The sequence below is a fragment of the Aythya marila genome (assembly GCF_965140915.1).
Source record: "Aythya marila genome assembly, chromosome: 3".
Taxonomy (NCBI): Eukaryota; Metazoa; Chordata; class Aves; order Anseriformes; family Anatidae; genus Aythya; species Aythya marila.
The window spans coordinates 55,442,410-55,464,531 of record NC_139044.1 but is presented as its reverse complement, the minus strand read 5'-3'; the positions used below and the strand labels follow the sequence as shown (position 1 = coordinate 55,464,531).

At 39.4% G+C, this 22,122-nt stretch overlaps 1 protein-coding gene across 9 annotated transcripts in view; it reads right to left on the bottom strand.

Moving 5' to 3' along the window:
• TULP4 (TUB like protein 4) overlaps positions 1–22,122 on the bottom strand; it is a 155,704-nt gene that overhangs the window by 113,399 nt on the left and 20,183 nt on the right. For 8 of the 9 annotated variants that reach the window (XM_082756607.1, XM_082756600.1, XM_082756608.1 and 5 more), the window contains one exon: positions 12,625–14,917. In XM_082756607.1, the coding sequence (XP_082612733.1) occupies positions 12,625–12,876 (252 nt within the window). In that variant the 5' untranslated portion in view covers positions 12,877–14,917. Of the gene's footprint in view, positions 1–12,624; positions 14,918–17,795; positions 17,908–22,122 lie in introns of those variants that run through there. The other variant, XM_082756606.1, reaches the window with a different exon arrangement.

Genomic DNA, 22,122 nt, shown 5'->3' with positions numbered 1-22,122 from the left:
CAAATTGGGGGAAAAAAAAATCTAACTTTTTATCTGTTTCTTTCATTTTTTTCCTCTTCTTAGAGGTAGAAAAAAAATATGCAAAACAGCTGCAAACCAAAATAAAAGAGTTGTCATTATCAGAGTAGATGAATGTTTTACATAACCCAACATGGCCTACTAAAATGAGCACTGGCAATGGAAATAGTTAAAAAAAAAAAAAAAAAAAAAAGTAACAACCACCCACCCTTCTCTATTATGGAAAATTATTAGAAAATAACTTAGTTTTGCAATAAAGACAGCTAAATCCATACTGTCAGAGCCAAGATACCCACAAATGCCACAGCACAGTGGAATTGTTACAAGAGAGGATGTGTCCAAATAATTTGGAAAATTACCCACCATCACATTGGACAATGAACCCCAAAAAGCCCCCTCCATAACCACTTGGAAACATGAAGAACATTTAAAAAGATGCTTTACCCACTTTTTAAAGCCTCCTCTACTGCTTGCATGCATTGAACTTGGGCCTCTGCCTCACTCTGGCAATATAAGGGCTTTAAAATGCACCTCCAGCCTTAAGGGTGATTTATTTAACAATAGCAGCTCTTTACTCAGTAAATTTGCACCCCATGTGTATTCAAAGCTCACCTCTGCTGACATTCAAAGTAAGAAGTTACCACTGCAGAGTTAGGGTAGTAAGGAAAAAAAGGATACATGCTTTTGTTGTTCCCACAAACAAAGGAATCTCTTTGCTATTATAAAAAACAGTTCATACCATCGCGTCTGCTTAAACCCACTGAAGACCCATGTCAAAGTAAGAGACCTGACCTACATTAATCTACAAAACCTTGATTACTGGTGAGGATTAAGAGCTCAACTGGATTTTCAGTCTAACGTGGCATTTGCAGCACTGGTAAGGATGGAGCTAGTTTGTGGTAAACCTTCTCATTTCTCCAGGGACTCCTGAGCTAACTGAAAATAAGCAGCTTCTCCCCACAGGCAACCCTACATTCTCCAGCTTCCTGGCCTTCCCAAGGGAGCCACGCCACCGCGCTTCAGATTCAATTACCCATCTCTGATTCGCACTCTTAATAACTGCTGCCGCACATTAAGTACATCACAAAATTTTTAAAGAACACTTTAAGAGTCAAGCTCAACAGGACGAGTTATATCTAACAGCTCTGATGTCGTCAGTATCAGCACTGAACTCGGTTACTAAAACCTCCCATTAGCAAGAACTCGTACACCTCCGCCAGGCGCGATCTGCATCACTGGAATTGTTCTGAAGCTCCAAACAGGTAATTTTGAAGCTGACAGACTTATTGCGACTGAATCACAATAAGCTGAATATAAAATATAAGTTAAAAAAAAAATCTCCATACTCTGACTGTTATAAGCCTAAAGTTCTAAGTTTTAAACTTAGCCATGGATCATCAAGGAATACCTCAAAATTAGCTAGATATATGCCACAGAAGCATTGCATTGGTGCCCACGTGCTGTGGGGCCAAATATTACTCATGACCAATCTCTGAAGATGAGTCATGAACATTTACTTTAAAATTGGCTTGTGAAATCAGATCCCCAGAAGAATACCAAGATGGAGTGACTGAAGTAAATGCTTTAAGACCAAGAAATGCTGGCTGTGTGGAGTGATAAAATATCTGGGCATAAGAGAAAATTAATTAATTCATCTTCACAGCTCCAAAGATGTTAAAATCATTACTCAGAAAATGAGAAATACATCCTGGTTATGGTGAAAAGATCAGCAAGAACCCAATTCTCCACAACAACATTCAGCTGCCTTGACCACATGACTTCATGTCTCCCCAAGCAGTCCGTGTCCTTCACTGCATATTTATTGATTTCTGAAGCAAATAATAGAGTTTGTTCAGTAAACCGTACCTCATCTACCAGATACCATCCACACACTCAATGGACGAGAATTCAAGAAAAAAAAAGGATGTGGTCAGATAATTAAAAACTGAATCATAATACGTACGTACAAACACCAGAAACGAATTGACATGGTAAATCAACTGCAGATAAGTCTGACATTTCGTAACTTCTGATAGCTTAATCATCCTGATACACAGTGGACATCTGACAAATTGTTTAAGCTTTACAAAAGAAAGAAAACCTTCATGTTACTCCCGACATCTACCATCAATCCACAAAATGACAAGCAGGACTGATACCCACTATCTACATTTAACTAACAGCTATTAAAGTTGTCGTCTCTGGTTTTGATCACTCACTACAGAAGATAAAGCTATTCTGACCATAACTTGATAGCTGTGCACAAAACAAAGGGAATTTGGGACTTTGGAACAATAGGTCCAACTCCAGGGTCTGGCAGAAAGTCTTGTTATAGAAACAGCAGGCTTTTATACTCTCTCCCCTCCAGTTATTCCTGTGCCTTACATCCAAACAGTCCCAAACTCCCACCCAACCCTCCAGGTTGCTCTGTTCTTCATGTCCCACTCATTCCCACATTCACCTAAATTGTTATCTTTCGCTGTTCTTATGGACATTACCATTTAATGAATAATTAATTAAATATAGTTCCCTATAACAAACTGGTTAAAATACCCCTACTTGAATAAAAACAACAAAAATAATAATGGATGCTCATCATGTAAAATTCTCTATTTTCCAACAGGAAATTACTAATATAGGAAAGCTTACAACTTTAAGAGTAAGTAGAAATAATGCTCAAAACCCAGATGTTACCATTATTTGCAACTGTAATTTAAGAAAATTTTAATAGCAACCTATTTCTGATACTACTAGTTGTATTAAAAAAAATCAACCTAAGAAACAAGACAGCTTTGGCATTGAAAACTTTAATGTTCTGTCCCAAAAATTACAAACATAAGGACCTCAAGAAACTTAAAAATAACTGCTACCCCAGAATACCAAGTTTAAAATAGCTTAAGTGTGTCTTATCATTTTCAGACAGATACACTTGGTATTAAATCTCTCTGCTTTTCAGTACTAAAGCCGCACTCTGAGAAACTGCCTTAATAAAATATCTCAAGTGAAGTAACAAAATGCCTGTTCCTGCACAGTGATAGTTTTCATCTTGGATATATATATCAAAAAGGTGTTTAGTTTCGGTTATCATTACCACTGAGTCTTTACGACACTAAAAATGGGCAACTTGTAGGAAAGTAACACTGAAAGTATATGAATGGCTATAGGAAGAGCAGGCATTATTTCATTCAAAACAAGACAGCTGAGCAAGCAACAAAGAGGAACAGAAAGCTTAGTTCTTTCCTTCCTCACTCTTCAGGTGCTGAGCAGTGAGCTGGCTGAGTATGTATGAAGTGAAAGGGACTACTGGAACTGTTACCATGATTACCCCAATGAGATTCCAGTTTCATGTAGGGCCTTCAATAATACATAATAGTAAGGTGCCAAAGCCTAATTTGAATGTGTTTAAATCAACAGAATGAGGTTATGGACACTATAACACCTAACAATTTGAATAAGCAGTACTTGGCAAAATGACGATGTTCTAAGTTGTTAACCCTCCATGTGGATGCATTTCTTCTGTAGTAAGTATTTACAACACAGGAGGACAAATTTTAACCTTAACCTTCCATAATTTGAAACAGTTTCATAGAATCATAGAAACACAAGGTTGGAAAGGACCTACAAGATCATCTAGTCCAACCATCCTCCTATCACCAATACTGCCAGCTAAGCTACTAAGTCATATCTCATAGCACCTTCTCCAGGTACTTCCTGAACACCGCGAGGGATGGTGACTCTACCACCTCCCTGGGCATGCTGTTCCAGTGCCTGACCACCCTTTGAGAGAAAAAGTTTTTCCTGATATCTAATCTAAATCTCCCCTGCCACAACTCGTGGCCATTTCCTCTCATCCCATCTTTAGTTATCTGAGAGAAGAGGCCGACCCCCTCCTCATCACAACCTCCCTTCAGGTAGTTGCAGAGAGCAATGAGGTCTCCCCTGAGCCTCCTCTTCTCCAGACTAAACAACCCCAGCTCCCTCAGCCGCTCCTCACAGGACTTGTGCTCCAGACCCCCCACCAGCTTCGTAGCCCTTCTCTGGACACTCTCCAGGGCCTCGATGTCCTTCTTGTACTGAGGGGCCCAAAGCTGAACACAGCACCTGAGGTGCGGCCTAAGCAGATCCGAGTAGAGGGGAGCGATTACCTCCCTGCTCCTGCAGCTATGGTATATCTAATACAGGCCAGGAAGAAGACTTCTGATTTCCCTCAGACAAAACCAACATATATATTCTAATATATATATATATATATATATATATATATATATATATATATATATATCAATAAACAAAAACTATGTTTTTAAAATGTTTAATTTTTTTAAATGTTAAATATTGCTAATATTCAAAAGACCCTATGACATGCAGACTTCTTTCACAAGAGGAGTGCAGGGTCTACACTCCCTATTTAGTAAAAGGACTATTAAGTCCAAAGAAACTGCAGGATATTATTCTGGAAGGAGTAAGAATTCTGGAAATGCAATGAAATTTAAATAAATCCTATACAGGGTTGATGGCATTCCATGAGAAAAGAGCAATTCCTGCTTTAACATCTGTGATCAATGGGGTGTCTGCAGGCAAAAGTAGACTTGTTAAGATGACATACGTGAGAAAGCATTTATCTTATGCACTGCTAAACATAACTTATGCTAACTGCTCACTTTGTACAGTAAAGCAGTCTGTGCCAGTAATGTAACATCAAATGTTCCTCCATTTCATACACTTGCTTCAGTACTGGTCCACTTTGGTCATGAAGCATATTCCGGTAACTCACGCTGTAACCACAACAAGAAGTGACAGGCACTTGCAAACTGCAGCCCTTCATAGCCACTTAGTCCTCTGCATACTTTTAAGGTCCTTGTATTTCAAGGAACCACATTTTGAGCATCCAGTCTCAAAAGTAAATACAATTCCTCCCACAGCAACACATTTTATTAATTAACAAGGTATTTAACCTTATCACTTGAGTGCAGCAGCTGAAAGCACAGCTTCCTCATTGAATACTTCTGAACTGAGGAGCAAGACATTTCTGAGACTGGTTCTACTCCAGCTACATCTCTGTCTCTCTCCCCCACACACACACGTACGTGCACATATTTACTCAAGGTAGTGCTGATGTGCTGGCTGCAGATTTATTGGCAATTCTATTTTGTCTGTCCTTGACAGAACAGTTTCTTGCCTTCTTATTTTACACACATTCGAGCCAATGCAGTAATTAGGGCACTACTATCGTGTGACACAATTTTCCCCAGAAGTCAGATCTTCCCCTGCCTATGTTTTGCATTTTGTCACCTCATTTTACCCAGAGCTGCAGATTTATATACCTTACAACAGACTTACACTCTGCAGCTTCTACAAAAACTGCTTTCCTAGGGGCATGGGTTTTATTGGTTCTTGTGCCATGTGAACAGTTTCTTCTCCTCTTCAGCTGCTTAGTGAGAAATTTCCTTCTCAAATTCTGTTTCCCTTGTGAAGTTATCCTCACACCCAACAGCTTTGACTTTCTGCATTTTAATCATCTCTACCATTAATTCCTCATGAGGATTTTGACTGTGCTTGACAACTTAGAATATCATCTGGATTTATCCCGAGAAAGATGCTCTCTGCCTCCTCTGGCACATCAGTTTGTTCTCTCATTTTAGCCAAAGTCAAATTGCATCTTTTCATACTTCTGCATCTGTATCACTTTCTGCCTGCCTTCAAGAGTTACGGTTTTTGATGTTACTCCACCAGTTTAGAACCAAAGGCTTTCACCTAGATTTACAGACAGACGTCTGCTGTCTGCAGAGTGCTACCAAAAATGCCAAATGAGGCTCCACCAATGCACATCCTCCACCACCAACCTGGGAACCCTGCTGTTCATCAGGGTGCGTGGTTTAAGCTCCCTCCTGCTGGCACATCTCAAATAGCAACAAATCAACTGTAGTTTCGAGTTCTATTACAATCTGACTAGGCTAAACAAAGCTACAGTTTTCTTTGTCAATAACGTCATCTGTGTAAATTTAATTTCCTTAAAATGCAAAAAAAAAAAAAAAAAAAAAAAAAAGGAAAAAGAGGGATATATAGGGATAATTTTCCAATACACACATTTCTCAAATAAACCCAGAGATGGACTGTCACAATTCTATACTGAAATCTTAAGACTACCAATTCCGTTTGAAAATTCACAAACATAAGATTTCTCAATTAAAATTAATTATTGTTACTTCCTGTAAAATTTGTTAGACAAACAGATTACTTCTCTTCAAAGAAACTTGTAATGCAAAAAGAATACTGAATTCCCTCAGAAATTGTGCACATGTTCATAAAAGACGCTATCAGAGCAGAGATGCTGGTTGCCCAAGGACAAGTGCCTATTTTTTTATTTTTTTTTTGTCTATCCTACTACATTCTGTCTACACTTGACAAGCAATTACTTGGTGCTTTATGTTCAATTATATTGTGAAATGTTTATAGTTCGTAATGGGTATCTTATCTGTTCAGACTATCTGTAATTTGATGAATTCCTCTGGGAACCGTTTAAAGCAAAGCAGTGTCCTTAATGACTATTATGGCTCAGAAATGTTATCATAAAACCTGATTTTGCCACTATTCAAATGCTCAGCAGATCCTGTACCTGTACATACACAAGGCCTTCACAATTACATATTGAGTTGTGACTTTTATTAAGGTGCTCATATACCATGCTTAGACATCAGAGCAGTAATCTCACCTCTTTACCACACATATAGGGTTTCTCATCATTAACCTTAAAGAAAAGGCTATGAAAGACTCTTTTTGCATGCCATGGAACATATTTAAGCTCCATCAGAAGTTTGATTTAAAATTAATAATTTTAAAATACTGGTAAAGACTAAATAATCCTCTTAATAAAGAGGATTAAAATGTATTTTAGCTCTTTTAATGCTTGCATTAAGAAATTAAAAGCACACAGCCTAAGCCCACACAGACAGTTCAGACAAAGTTGTAATAAAAGGAGCCTGCATAAAATCGCAGTGTTTGTCCTTTGTGCAAGTAAAGACTGAGAAAAGCCTAGCAAATACTAGTCACAAAGCAAAAAGTTAACAGAACCAACCCAGTCAGGCACAGGACCCGTTCTCCTGCAGGTCCCTTCTCACACAAGCACCAATTCTGCCTCTCTCTGCAGCACTATATTCTTTTTTTTTTTTTGTGGCTACAACCATTTGAGGACAGAGGAAGGACATGGTTTGTAGACAGATTTCACAACTTTTATTGTATTAGCTAGCAGTGTTGTAAAAACCAGGCAAGCTTTCAGAAATACAAGCCCTTGTATGCCCAAAAGCATACCTTATTTTTCCAATTATACCAGCTTGCCTTAACAAAAAGGCAGTATTTCTGCCTGCACACCTTGTCCTGTCTTCTCTGTGCAGTGACAGGAAAGCAGGAGAGAAGATCTGCAGTACCACTGCAGTTTACATCAGCGTGTGCCTTGTACCACTGGGGCGCCTCTAGCCAAAAGGCATCATTACAGCATCTCTCTACCTCATTTTACCTCAACATTTCTTAAGTGTTCACAAATGGCAGCTGTTCCAGACATGTCTGAGGACAGCGATTGATACGAGGTACCCATGCTGTCAACCCACAAGTCAACTCCTTTTTTTCTAGCCATAATAGAAATTACAGTCAAGATCCAAATGCCAGTTACAATTAAAGTTTTTTTAAAAAAATGTATTTTTCCCTATGTTCTTACCAGTAACATTACAAACTAATAAACACTGATGAAAAGGTTCATTTGTTGTTTTCAGTTTTAATGCTTAAGGAAATAGTTTTAACTTAAGGAAAAGAGCCTGTACCACTAGAATTGCTCTGAACATTTGCACGCAACCCCCAAAAGGTAGGCAGACTAAAGGAAAGCTTTCTTTGTAATACAGGAAAAGAGGATTTGTAACCTCCTTTCATTCTAAAACAAAACCAAACCAAGAACTGTCCAGAGACTTCCATAACAGAAGTAGTATGAGAAGCACCATTTATTGAATATTTTTTGAAAGGGCAGTGTTCCTTTGAAAAGCTGTAACTAAAAATAATTCATTTGACAGCTCAGCTGAGATACATTTACATCCCTTTTCACTTCTAAATCCTGTGCTACGCAAAACAGGGTGTTTTTTGTGTGTTTTTTTTTTGTTTGTTTGTTTGTTTGTTTTTTGTTTTGTTTTGTGTTTTTTTTTTTTAGCTACAGTCATGCACTTGGACACTCCAAGAAAGTCAAAGAAATGAGCACTTCACTTTATGTTTACAGTAAAAATTGTTATGCATACTTGCTAATGTATTCAGCGTGTTACTTAATTCACTGCATCAGAATTTGTATATTCTTGCACTTCTTGGTAATGTTTCAGTCCAGCAATTAGCATACTGAATCTTACTGAATACATCAAAGATGACTTTTTAGTTCGCACAATGAAAAATATACACCTGCAAAACATTTTAAAATACTAATAATTAAGAAACATCAAGTGCCATAGAACCATTAGCATCTTAATACACTAGACACAACAGAATCCATTAAAATAAATGCCTACAACAGCACCATCCAACCAATTTGATTTGCAGGCATCTTGCAAATCTTTCACTGGGAGAAAAAATCCCTGTAAAGCTAATTGATGTTTACTGAGGATAAGGTGTAGGGTGTTTTTTCTTCTAACCATCTTTCACAGACCTCCTCGGAAATATCTCTCTTGAGACCTCAGGATGGACCAGGTAGTATTATAAAAAAATGTTCAGCCTTCAGAACCTACTGGTCACACCAGATGAAACCCTGACCTTGCTGAAGTGACCCAGTATTTTGCATTTAATCTGTAATTTATTACAGAGACAAAAGTCATAATAGGAATGTGCTCAAGTACTTTTCTAACGCTGTTTCCCAATGCAGTCAAGAGAAGCCATGTCGGGTCAAAATCAGAGACTTCTACATTTCACTCCAACTCCTGCACAGCACCGTGTTTACACATGCAGGGAAGGGGAACAAATATTTTAGGCCACCACACCTCAGCAGCTCCCTGGCTGCTTTGTGGGCACATCTCCCTGACTTCTAGCCTTTCTCCCAGGCTTAAGAAACCCCCAGACCAGCAACCTCCACCAGTCTCTTCTCAGAGGCCAAGGGAAATGCTCCAAAGCCAAACGGAACCGTGCACCTCCGTGGCCTTTCCTACCTGCTCCATCCACTGCGTGCCCCAAGACACGTCCTCTACCATGACCTCTACCATGACAGGAGGTGCTCGCTCCTACTGCACATGAAACAGCCACAGCTGCACAGCACACGTTTCCCCTTCCTTCCGCAGCACAGCTATTTCTGCCTCTGATACACATCAATTTTAATTGTTAGAATGTTTACCCTTACGTTAATGAGAATCAGGATTATAAGTATTTTTTTAAATAAAAGGAATCTGTCACAAAATGTGGTGTTCTCAGTTCCTGCCATAGAACAAATGGAATATGCTTATTTTTATCTTTTGTTCTCCCAAGAAACTACAGAAACATCAGGCTGTTAATTAAAAGTCATATAGCAGCCACTTCCTAGCTTCCAACTCTAATAACCAACCTTGAAGCAAATGAAAAAAAACAACCCTGGCTCAAACTACCAAGCATTTCAGTGGCAATTACTGTCTGATGTGATGAATCATGCGAATCCACCACTGCAACATGCCTGTCAGTAACTCAGTCTTGGGGATTCTTCTTTCTCATTTGGTCTGATATGTCTGTACCAGCACGCCTATAGCAAAACAGGAGCTGTGGACCAAAAGATTTCAGTGAATCTTTTCAGCAACCATATAAACGTCACAAAAATACATGACCAGCATCCACCTTCATAACCTGCTTAAAAAACAGGCTCATGTGCTTGCCCCTAAGTAGCGTTGCTTTTACCTTTTCCAGATTTTCACCCTAAAACTGAAATACAATGTACTGCTCTGCCCACAGCATATTACTAATTATACCCCAAACGGAAAGCATTTAGCTTGTGTTTTCGCATCTCCTGCTTGTTCATTACAGCATTTGATTCTTTATAATTGAATGCATACTGATATTGAAGCAGCAACGCATGTCAGAAAAAGCAAAAAAAAAAAAAAAAAAAAAAGAACTTTCTTTGGGATAAAGCTAGTGTAACAAAAATATACAGACATGTAAATCATCATTTCTGAGAATGAGACAACACAATGCAATCCCACAAGTGGTCAGTGAAATACACAGGCACTTACACTTTTAAGTCAAAGACACCCTTTAGGGATGTACAACAAATGTAACTTTAGTTGGACACATACACCGGGACATACTTGTAAAATTAGCATTTTTCATTGTACGAGGTGATACACAAGAGACAAGGTTGCTGTTGGCTTCCTGTTTCAGATGAGGAGGGAAAAGAAAACCATGTACTACTACTCATGCAAACATCAGCAATAAGCACTGTTCAACATTTTATTTAAAGAATCTTTCAACAGACTGTTTCTTTAGAAAACATCTTTCCTCCTGTAACTATCTTCTTAGAGGTAAATAGTGGAACGTACAAGAAGTACCAACCCTTGCATTTCAGTTTCTTTCCTAGGAAAACCAGTAGGATTATTCCATGAGACAGGACAACACTCGTTAAGCCTGGTGAGGAGTGTTTTATAACAAATCATCTCGCATTACTACACCAATGCCCAAAAAGTATCGCAGCAGGAAAATCTGACAGCAGCCACAGACTCACCACAAAGCTAGTTGCTCTAAAAGCCACTTCCCTTCTTCCTTAGGTAGCACACATTTTTGACACCACCATAGCAGCCTTGTTACAGAGAAGTGAATTAGCGGTCTCTAGTCTGGTCATTCATACATTTGCTGCCACCAGGAAGATTGTTTACAGAAACACGACCCTTTTAATTTATAAGAAGCTTGACTCAGCACAATTGAAGAGCCCGAATCAAAAAAAAAAAAAAAATCATACAGAACATTTTCATTCCATTTGAGATTCTTGTGTCAATCACTGAGGGGAAAGAATGCACAAACAGCACAGCTCAATCCACAGAGCAATGATGCTGCAACCCAGAAAGAGAATCTCATGGCCGGCCGCATAAGCAAGGCAAAACTAGCCCAAACCAGAGGGCAGCATGCACATCAGCATCTTTTTCACTTAACTGGCACGTACTTAAGCCTGCCCTTGTATTTTCACGTTCTGCAACAAGACTTTACACTCTCATAAACAGCACTTCCCCTGTTATTTCCAATACACATATTATGCAAAAGCAGAACAATAGGTGTCCAGTTCACAGAACAGTTACAGAAGAAGAAAATAAGGACAAATGAAGAGTGATCTTTGCATCTCGCATTTCAAAAACAAAATCAAATTTACAATTGAAAGTCCTGTTGAGAACTCAAGGTGGCCCAAAGCAGACTACTAGATTAAAACACTTCTCTCTTCAGGAAGAGGCACCTGAAAGTTTTTTTTTTTTTTTATTGTATTCCATACAAATACGTACATGAATCTGTCTCTCATCTATAAACATAATCTATATAACATACAATACACTCCAGTCTATACATACCTATGTACAAAATGTGTGGAAGTAGTTATTTAAGACTAAATAATTACCCCTCAGTCTTTTTTTCCTTAAAAACAGAATCATCATTGCTATTAACAGAAGAACCAAACCCATCCACCCCTCAACCTTAGGTGCTGCTTATTTCGAAAGGGCAAGATGTATTACAGTCAACAAATAAGTAGCACAAAAGACAAGAAAAAGAGCATTGCATCTTTGGATTTAACTTCAGAATATATGATGTCATTCCTCCTGCAGATTTAGAAGCAAAGCTTTGATACAGACAAACTCTTTTCAAAGAGCACATCCAATGCAAACATAGCTTAACTAAAACGCAGGGTTAACACAGCAAGAAAAAGAATCCTTACACCTGCCCTTAACAGCCTGTACACTACTGGGCATCCTTGACGCTTCCCTTGAAGCATTATGCAGAGAAACAGACAGGTGCCTGGAAGACAATAAAGCACTGCTGAAATAGCAGCTTCTACCGACAGATTTATCCCTTTCAGAAAAATACACTTAAGAGGTTTTGCATCATTGTAATCAGGACAATGCCTTGCATCCTGAAGTTACAGTACGTTACTGCAGGGCACCTTGTCACTTTTCTGGTATGTCCCATTTGTTCCATTTACTAACGAGCTGAAGTTTTCCTGCAGGTGACAGCTACCATGACACTGCCGCCTGCTGCAGGACAGCCTGGTATGCAGTTTCTGAAAACTGGCAGGCTTTATCTGAGCTCCTCTCTCACTCCTCTGCCTTTCCATTAGTCTTCGAAGCCAGACTTTAATGTTATGCAAAAGCAGTCAGCTATCACAGTTTTTAATGCTCTTAAATGCATTTGTTGAATTTGCCTGGAAATTGGGCAAACTCCAGACCTGCTTCCAAAGAACATCCTCACCATAAGCCGCAAGCTTCTCAATCTATCAAAAAAAGCCTCCAAACACATTTGTATTAGTCCTGAGCCTCCTCCATACACCTCGCTACCAGGTTACAAGCAGAAATGCTCTACAAGAATTCTTGCTATAATTTCCAAAGCCAGCTCCAAACTCAATCGTTAAATCGTAACACACGGTTTGCTTACCTCGCTGTTGTGGCCCCTCAAATTGAAGTTGATTCTCTGAGGGGTGTTCCGGTCCCTCCTGCAATGGCTGGAAGTAAAAGTGACGCCTACAACTCCTCTGCCATTGCCAGTTGCCAACCAGCCTTCCTCATAGTACCGCCTCCTGCACACGGGCTTCTCCTTCTCACTTTTGGGAACTCTCCCTTTCCAGGAGAGGCAGAGGATGTTGGAATCGCTGCAAAGAACAGGCCCATGTTCCACTGCTGCAAACATGCTTTTTAAATATTTTATTTTTTGACATAAGAAAGTAATGTGTCTAGTGCACAAAATTTAAATCAACTTTTTTTTTTTTTTATTGATAGGACTGACCTGGGATAGATCATTGAAAGGGAGGAGGATGGGGTCAGTGTTTATAAATATCCACCAAATGCATAGTGAAAAATTCCTCTATAAAAGATGATGGCAGTTGGCTAAGAAAAAGTAACGCTTAAAAAAAAATTCAGGTTCATTTTTGTTTTTGAGTCTGTAGAGTGAGGGTGCACTTATCCTTTGGAGAAACAGCTACTTCATAAGAGGCGCTCAAGAAATGGTTAAGTCATCTTTTTGCTCAACTTGATATAATCTTTATACAGCCTGAGATTCCAGTTTAGCGTAATGCAATTCCAGAGACAAAGAGTTGCAAATGTGTAGGTTTCAAGTAACTTAAGGCTTTTGAGATTTCCTCCAGTCAGATTTTCTTCAAAAGTTCGGTTGCAGAAATTTAAACACACGCACATACATATATATGTATATATATGACATTCATCTTTTCCAAGCTGCCCTCTGGCATATCTTTTCCATCTGATGTATTTCTGCTGCTAAAGCTGAAAGAGATTGCATAAAGGGAAAAAAAGGCACACAAACCGTGCGAAACAACAGACCCAAACTTGTGCAGGCACTGGTGTGCCAGGCCAGATGTGAAATCCCTCTTGGTACTGAACTGCTTGTTGGACTCAAAAGTTTTTGCAATCCAAAGCCAATCCAATTTTCATTGCAGCACTTTTTTTCCACCAGAGACCCAACACAGCCTGAACCGTTTATCACACTATCTTGCCTGCTTTCCCACTTTTTGCCGTCACACACGAATGAAAAAGAAACCCCCTCTTCATTTACAGTGGAATCAAAAACGCTCTAAAGCTTTTAGCTTTCAAAGCAGGTAAGTTTGCCTCAGGTGAACCGTGAAGTTGTCTCTCCTCCAAAACAGGCTAAAATGTCAAGCTCGTTTTCCTTTACTTTTCCCTTTTTTCTGCTACAAGCAATCACAGACTTCTCGTCCTACTGTAAAAAACAAATGCCAGAATTAAAGCACATCAAGTAAGCACTCTTTCAAGATCTTCTAAAATTCAAGGAAGGAAGAAATATAATCATCTAAAAAAGAAAGAGAAGCAGCATTAAAAATCTGACTTCCTGGTTTCACTATTTCTCTAGGTATTTTCCTTGCTTGTTTGATCGGATCTTTCCTTCTTGATGCTTGTCTACAGCACAGATTCATAGTTCCAGACACAACATTTGCAGCTGTACAAGAAGGAAACATATGAAGTATTCCAATCGTTTTATTTGAGTAACATTTATGAGCTCAATCAATTAGTATTTATACCACACTAAGTGAAAAGAAGAAAAAGGAGAGGGAGAAAGAATATGCAAGGCGATGACCTGGTTAACTCAAGAAGGATGACGAGGTTTGCTCAGTTCAATGCCCAGACTTGTCCCATAGTTCCTCAATTTACTTACTTCCAGTCATCATTACTCAACATGTGGTCACGATTTATTAGTCCATTCACAAACTACTGAGGCCAAAGCAAAATGTGCCAAAGATCATACATGGTTTCTCTGCAATAACAAAATCAGTTTCCTCTGCCCTTGGTATTCTTCTGTTTCCCTCACAGTTATTGATTTAGATTGTGGAGGTATTTATTAGGCCTTTTCTGTGTGGAGTGTGTTTTTTCTTCCTCTTCTTGCAAACTTTTTTCACCCGTGAAGACCATGGGGAAAGTTGAACATTACTGGCAGGTGTCTTTCCTTGGGTTACCGATTCCTGTGCTGGAAAGGTGTTCCATCTGGTTCTTAAATTAATTTTCATCAATTGCAAAGCTCTCAGGAATATGCAAGAGTAAGTCTATGTGATGACAAGGACGTGTGCGTTTTCATGTACATGCAGTACACACCAGCTCAATCAATCCGGTACTCAGAGCTGCATCTGCCTTCTCAGCTTAGCTGCAGTAATCTTGTAAGATGACCGACATTCAAAGCTTGGAATCCTTGTGTTCTTCCAACTCTGAAAGACAAGGCACACACACAAGAAAAAATGAAAAAATAAGAAAATAAGCCACAGAACTTTGATTACTGTCACAGTAGTTCCTGTATCTCTAAGAGTTATGTTTAAGGATTTTATATAGGGCTCCTATAAAATATCAACGTTGTATATAGATACATGTAATATTCAGACACACAGTACAATATTTTCTTTTTCACAATTGATATGTGTAACTAATGAAATGTATCCAGGAAGGATACATTAGGAAAAAAAACGTTGGCCACAGTCACTGGGGAAAACTCTTAGGAAATGATCGCGACTTTGTGGGGCAAGGGTTGGGAAGGGAGGTGACAGCGGCAGGACAGACACAGAGTTAGATCCCAAGAGACAAAACCAGGCTCACAGACTGGCTGGGACCTCTGGAGGCCACCTGGTCCAACCCTCTGCTCAAGCAGGGCCACCCAGAGCAGGCTGCCCAGGACCACATCCAGGCAGCTTTTGAAGATTTCCAAGAAATTCTGTAACATCTGTAACGTGTCCAGAAATTTTGTAACATCTCTGAACAACTTGTGCCAGTGTTTGATAACCCTACCCTCACAGTAAGTGCCTCCGATGTTCAGGGGAAGCCTCCTGTGCTCCAGCTGGTGGTGCATACTGCCTCTTATCCCAGCACTGGGCACCACCAAAAAGAGCCCAGCTCCATCCTCTTTGCACCTTTCCTTCAGGTATTTATAGATATGGATTAGATCCCCCTCAAGATTTCCCCTCCTGTCTGAACAGCCCTGGCCCTCTGAGCCCTTTTTCATCTAAGAGATGCTCCAAACCACAAGGAAGTGTGTTAAACTTAACAGTCTCGAATAAAGCAGTCATCTGTCTTTCTATTACTGCTTTCAGGAAGTCTAACATGCTACAAAATTAAAGTCTAGATGTTTGAGTAAATACAGATGGACTTTAAAGATTACTCAAATCCTACGTAATTCTCCATTTGAAAAAGTGGAAAAAAATATCCCAATTCTGTTTATATGTAAAGCATATAACTAGAGTAGAAGAGATCAAACAAAAGGGTGTCTGGGATACTCCAAAGATATATCTGAAGTGCAGATGAACAGTTATTACATCTATACAGATGCTGCTAAAGAGAACTCATTTAAATTAAGAATTGCATTTGTCACATTCATTTGAACTGTAAAATTGGTATACTACATACAACACTGCATTAATCTCACCTTTTAAATAACTACTTTTTTTTAGTTTAGCATCGATGAACCAATATTAATTTTTAAAATAGATCTGGATAGATAGGTAGATAACAAGGCAAGGCCATACGATGGTTTACAAAACAATTTGGCTAGTATACTTCCCAGGAAAACTATCCATGAGGTTTGGTTAGTCATTTCAGACTTTTCAAAATTACAACTAAATGAGTTTTAAAAATCGTAGTTGTTACCTTTTTTTTTCCTCATCATACCACGATGAGGATGTAAGAAATGCCATTTAGATTTCCCAGATTTGCAGCGCTTTTCAATTGCACTCCAAAGAAAGTTCACAGAACAGAAAATTCAAGAAAAAAATATCAGAACACAATAGTCTGAAGAAAAACTGCATTTATCCTATAAACAAACTTGATCCTGTATCTGGAAAAGCAGAGCTATTACTTCCCTACCCACTGGCATCTTCCTAATGAAGAGATTTGCATTCAGGAGTAAGCATTTTGTAATAGCAGCATCTATATTATGATGCAAACTTTATTCTACAGAGAAGCAACAACACTTTTTATTAAAAAGTCTCTGAAACACCAGTAAGAGCAGTATGAGTTAAGTAAACAGAAATGTTTGAACTGTGAAAACACCGTAACTTTGAGCGGATTTTAAAATACAAGTGTAGATCCAGTGGCTTTGCACAACCTCTGTATGCAATTCCTGTCCTCAGTCACTGCATAGAAAATCAGCAAGTTTGAGAAAAGGACCCTTCTACATCATGGCCAGCAGACTTCTCTCATCTGAGTCTCATTTGCAATCACTTTTAGGATTAGAGAAACCAAAGTATTCTCTTCTTAAAATACTTTTAACTGCAGCAGGAAAGCTGGACAGGCAGAGACGACAAAATCTAACTACAAAATGAACAAACTCACCTATTATTCAAATACCTTTCCTTCAAGGTATACCTTTCTCCTGCCTACAAGACAGGACGTTTGTTTAAATCAGTGAGGGTCAACACTTCCTTTATGTTGCGTTTGAATTCAGCAGGCGAATTAAAAAAAAAAACAACAAACTGCTAAGGCAGTTGCATTAAGTACAGAAAAGATAAGCCAAATCTAGATTACATAAATACATTAAGGTTTAATTCTTTCTATTCCCCTCTCCTTCATTTCCACCCACTCGGTAATTCCTAAGAAATAAGCTAATTAAAATATTTAAATGCTTGTCTTCCCCCAAGAAGATCAGTATCTGATTTAGACACACACACCCCTTCTCTTTTGCCATCACAGCAGTCCCACAGTCCTGCTCTGTTCCACTAGTTCAAAGCAAGCTTTTTGCCTTCTTTTTCCCCACAATAAAACACAAATTAATGGTTACTACCTCTGTTGCAAGGCATGTGGAAGAACTGACAATAAGAAGTATTACATAAGAGCTAGCTGTTGCTTGTGTAATCTTACCACTAGTAAGAATTCAGGTTGGGTTTCCCATATAAAGAGAACTTAGTTTTTCAGATGAAATGCTCCAACTAAATTTCCAATTGTAGGTTTTTATAACCAGGCTTTACGCAACTATTCTTCAGGGCAGGGAAGGGACCAACCCTGGAAGTTCACTAGATCCTGAAGAATTACTTTATTTCTTAACTGTTAAGTTATTTCTAGCACTAGTCAGACACTAAATATCAAGAAATAGCAGTAACGTACTTTTACTATCACTTAAAGGGCAGATTAAAATTTCTGTTCTGGGAGATGCTACTTGAAACCATTCTTCAATACTGCTTTGAGTCTCAGCCCACTGATGTAAAACATTTCTTAGGCAGAGATACCTAATGAGACAAAAACATATTAGGCCTGCAACACCGGGAAAAGAAAAAAAGGATCCACAATTATTTAATTCAATTTTGCTTTGCCAATATAGCTTTTCTTCAATGTAAAACCAGCAACAAGTTATGTTCCCACACTATGGGAATGAATTCAGATATTAATTTAAGTTAAAAATAATAAAAAATTATTAACAGTGGCTCTCATATTTCAGTGTCAATATTTAACTCATCATTTTTACCTCCTAAGTGCTTCTGTTAACTTATATAAAGTGCAAGTGTTAAGCCAGTTAGACAACCAGAAAAAATATTTGCTTGTTCTCATGCATCTTTCATTGAGGTGTCTCTTTTGTTGACAGAAAGAAGTCATGCACAGCCAAGTGTACCAATACTGCAGCAAGCTCCTCAGCATTTCATGTTTATTGAAAACCTCACTCTTCGCAGCTTCAGAGCAGAGCATCTGAAGGTGACAATATAAGGAGACTGGTAAAAGAAGGAAAGCAGAGAAGGCAAATTCAGGTAAGTAAGTACACAAGATATCTAAATTATCTTTAAAAAAACACGACCACAACAGGCTGCATTTTTAAGATTCTGACCACCCAGCAGTCTTATGGAAAGAACCGCAAGCTACAGAGTCTTTGAAAGGTGAAAAGTCAGGCTACCAGATTTCAGGCTTTTTCAGCCTGACCAAATTTCCTTCCTGTCAAACTTGCATGAGGTCAAAGGAAACAAGTTTTCCCTCCCCTTGCAGACTAAAATGGGAAAAGATATACATCAGAATCCATAAAGATGGCAAGACACTGAGAAAATGGGAAAAAATAAACTTAAAAAAAGGGAGACCACAAAACTGTATTTTGGTTTGAAGGATCAAACTACAAATGGTTCTGCACAAGCTGATGGCAGATGATCCCACTAGCTATCAAACAGCGACTGTGGGATTAACCTTCAAGGTTACTGCTGAACACAGTACTACACAAGTGGCACTTCTGATAGTGCAGTCATTCTATTATGGGCCGTACACTTCAGAGCTGAGAGATGGCCAGCTGACACACTTGGTTGTTTACGTAGCCCAACTTACAAAGGAAAATAAATTAACAAATCCTGTCTAACAGGAATAAGAACTATTTAACAAATTGAACTACTTGGTTGCTACAAGGCTGAAGTACATGGAAGGAAGAATAACTGGTTTGGGGGTAAGGTTTTTTTCCTACTAAAAAAGAGCCAATTCCATAGGGATAAAGTGTAATTTCGAACTGAGTAACGAGTGCTTTTCCTTTTCTTTCACTCGTCTCCCCTAATTATCCTTACTTCATTCACCTTTCATTGCACTATAAGCCATTGATGTTCCGTATTTCTTTCACATTATGTAACATACAATTTGGAGGACATTTCTAAACCAATAAGGCTGTAAAATGGTCTTCACTCCTAGTTAGAGGAAGAGAGAAGAAAAGTCAGATGATGTTTAATGTTTGTTCTGTATGCTCTTAAATGGTTTTCTCTCCACAGCTTTCATGCCTGGGTAATTCTAGATGTCCCTCCCCTGCTTCAAGACAGCTGCACGGGCAGGGCAGGACAGGCAGCCGTGCTAACGGGGGATGTGAGGAGGTCTGTAACCCCACCAGAGCTGCACAGAAACACATCCGCAGCAAAGGTGCAACGCCAGGCACTGTGATCCTAACTGCCAGTCCATTAATGCAGACGCTGCACTGTCAGTTAGACACTGTGATGTATTGTTAAGCAAATAAAAGAGATGGAAAAACGTATTTGTTGGCAGATGGAGAGAAATGAAGCTTGTATTAGCGGCTGCTCAGCAGACATTCATCGTGAATACTGACAGAACTGACTTCAATGCAATGTTCTGACACACAACCACCTCCTCCACCAAGTAAAAACATTAATAGCTGATCATAGCTGCTGTGCTGAATGACCTTCTGGGCTTCTTTTAACAGGGAAGGCAGCAGCATTTGTACACTGTATACGTTTCTAAAAGGGGAAGACCTTTTCTCAGGCACAGCTCTCTTATATGAAGGATAAGGGCAACATTTGTATTATCTCTAGAACTATTAGATACGTCTCCCTTTTGCTACTTGATGCTACACCATCTGACTCAATGGGGGTTGCATCAAAAATACACTTAGGAAGAACAAGCAAGAAAAAATTAAAAATGCCTTCAGGAAAAATACTTCCAAGAAAAACACCAAGGGTTCTTAAGCAAACTGTTAGAAGCTAATAATTGGCAGTTGCCAAATTTACATGTTCTCCAAAAGGCGGGGGCCTGAAGACATGAAAGACAGTGAATTATTAAAACCCGGCCTCTGGAGGAAGTGAGGTAGACAAGCAGCTACGTTGCTCATGAGAACTTGAAAGAGATAAAGGCACTGCAAAATTGTCTCACCCCAGCCAAAAGTTAAAGATATTTGAACTAAACAGAAACTACCAAAAGATATAAGAGAGATAATACTTAGCCTTTTGTTTTTAATCACTTACTTTAGCCGATTAACTATTATACCTGTTTTTGAAAGGCCTGCTGCAAGTCCACTTAATCTGTTACTGGTCAAACACTCCCAGCTGCAAGAAGCTGAAGACATTTCTTCTCCTCACCACTTCTTTCTCAACCCCCACACATCACCACGCCCTCATTTATGCCAGGACAATCATTCAAGGTGCTGCAGCGTGAACTACATCAGGGAAAGGATCTAATTCAAAGGCTCAGACATGAAGTTTCACAACAGCCTAACCAACATAAATCTGGTTTGCTGGATTCAGTCCCACTCTCCCCTTCCCTTGCGACAACCCAGGCCCCTCCAGCCTCTCCTCACAGAGGTGCTAGCACCCTCCCAACCAAACAGTTCAGCAAGCTGAGCTAGCCAAATACACATCCTCCTAAAACAGTATCTGACTTCCACCTGGATCAGTGCCTTCAATCAACTGACCACACACGTGCAGCAGCATCCTCCTGATGCAAGATCAGGGTGGGAGGTAGAGTCCACAGTGGCCTAGATTGCTCACTTTGAGCCATACTTAAGCACTTTTCCTTTTTTGTTTCAAGCTGAATCAACCCCCGACACAGTCCCAGCACAGTCCCACATTCAGCTGCACTGGTAAAATTGTGAAGGTGCAGCCATACGGCAGAAGGGAGAAACAGAGGGAAGGAGAACTTGCAACGGATGTCGCCATTTGAATGCTTTCTAGGATAAAATTTGGGCACAGAGGGTTTCTAAACTCATGCATTAGCCTCAGAAGAAAAGAAATCAAAAGTCTGTATCAAGGGATGAATTTGAGATGGCCACCAAAATGTCCTGGAGCAAAGGCCAAGACACCTGTCTCACCTTTGAATAACCTGAGGTGGGCTGAAACACTTCAGATGTTGAAAGATCTGTTTCATATGTACCAATGAAGCATATTACCCTTTTAAAGAAAATGGAGACTTACACCACTGAAGCACACATTTAAAATCTTTAGAGCCAAATAGAGATGTAAAGTGTGACCAAGAAATTCCCTTCACTTCCAAGTGTGAATCATCTCTCTCAAAAAAGGGCCAAAATCTTCACAGCAGAGAACACTTACACAATGTGTACTGCAGAGGACGATCATTTAAAAAGTGAAAACAACTGTCTTGTTAATGACATTCAAAAAATCTTCACCAGAGCCCCATTTCCACTGAACTGACTACTCTGACCTTGCCTGTAATTACAGAGCACTTTCTTTCCCTGAGGAACTCTCTGCAGCCTGCAAACATCCCTTGAGCCTGCAGCAGTTCTGTGTAGTTCCTAATTATCTCCAATATCTGCCCACAGGCTCTCTTAGCACTTTCTTATGAACATACGTTGAAGTTTTGCTATCCTCCCCCAAAATCCCAATACACCTTTGTATGTGACACTTGCATTGCAACCCTGAAAATAAATAATAAAAAAACAGGAGGGGGAGGTGACTGAAGGAAACAACAGGAGCCACCAGTTTTTAAAAACTCAGAAGAGTCCCATAAAGTAGATTTCTGTTGGACAGCAAGACGTGTTTCAGTCAGAAATTTTTTAAACAGTGGGTTTCTACTTAACGTGGTGTGGAGCAGACCAAGTGCAGCACGTTGCAGCAGGGAGGGAGCTCCGGGTGATGCTGCAAGCTGAATCACAGGCATGAGGCCGACCGTGGGTACCAGCTTCCCACCGCACAGCCCCTTGCTGCTCCACTTGAGCTGTGAAGCAAGGCACTTC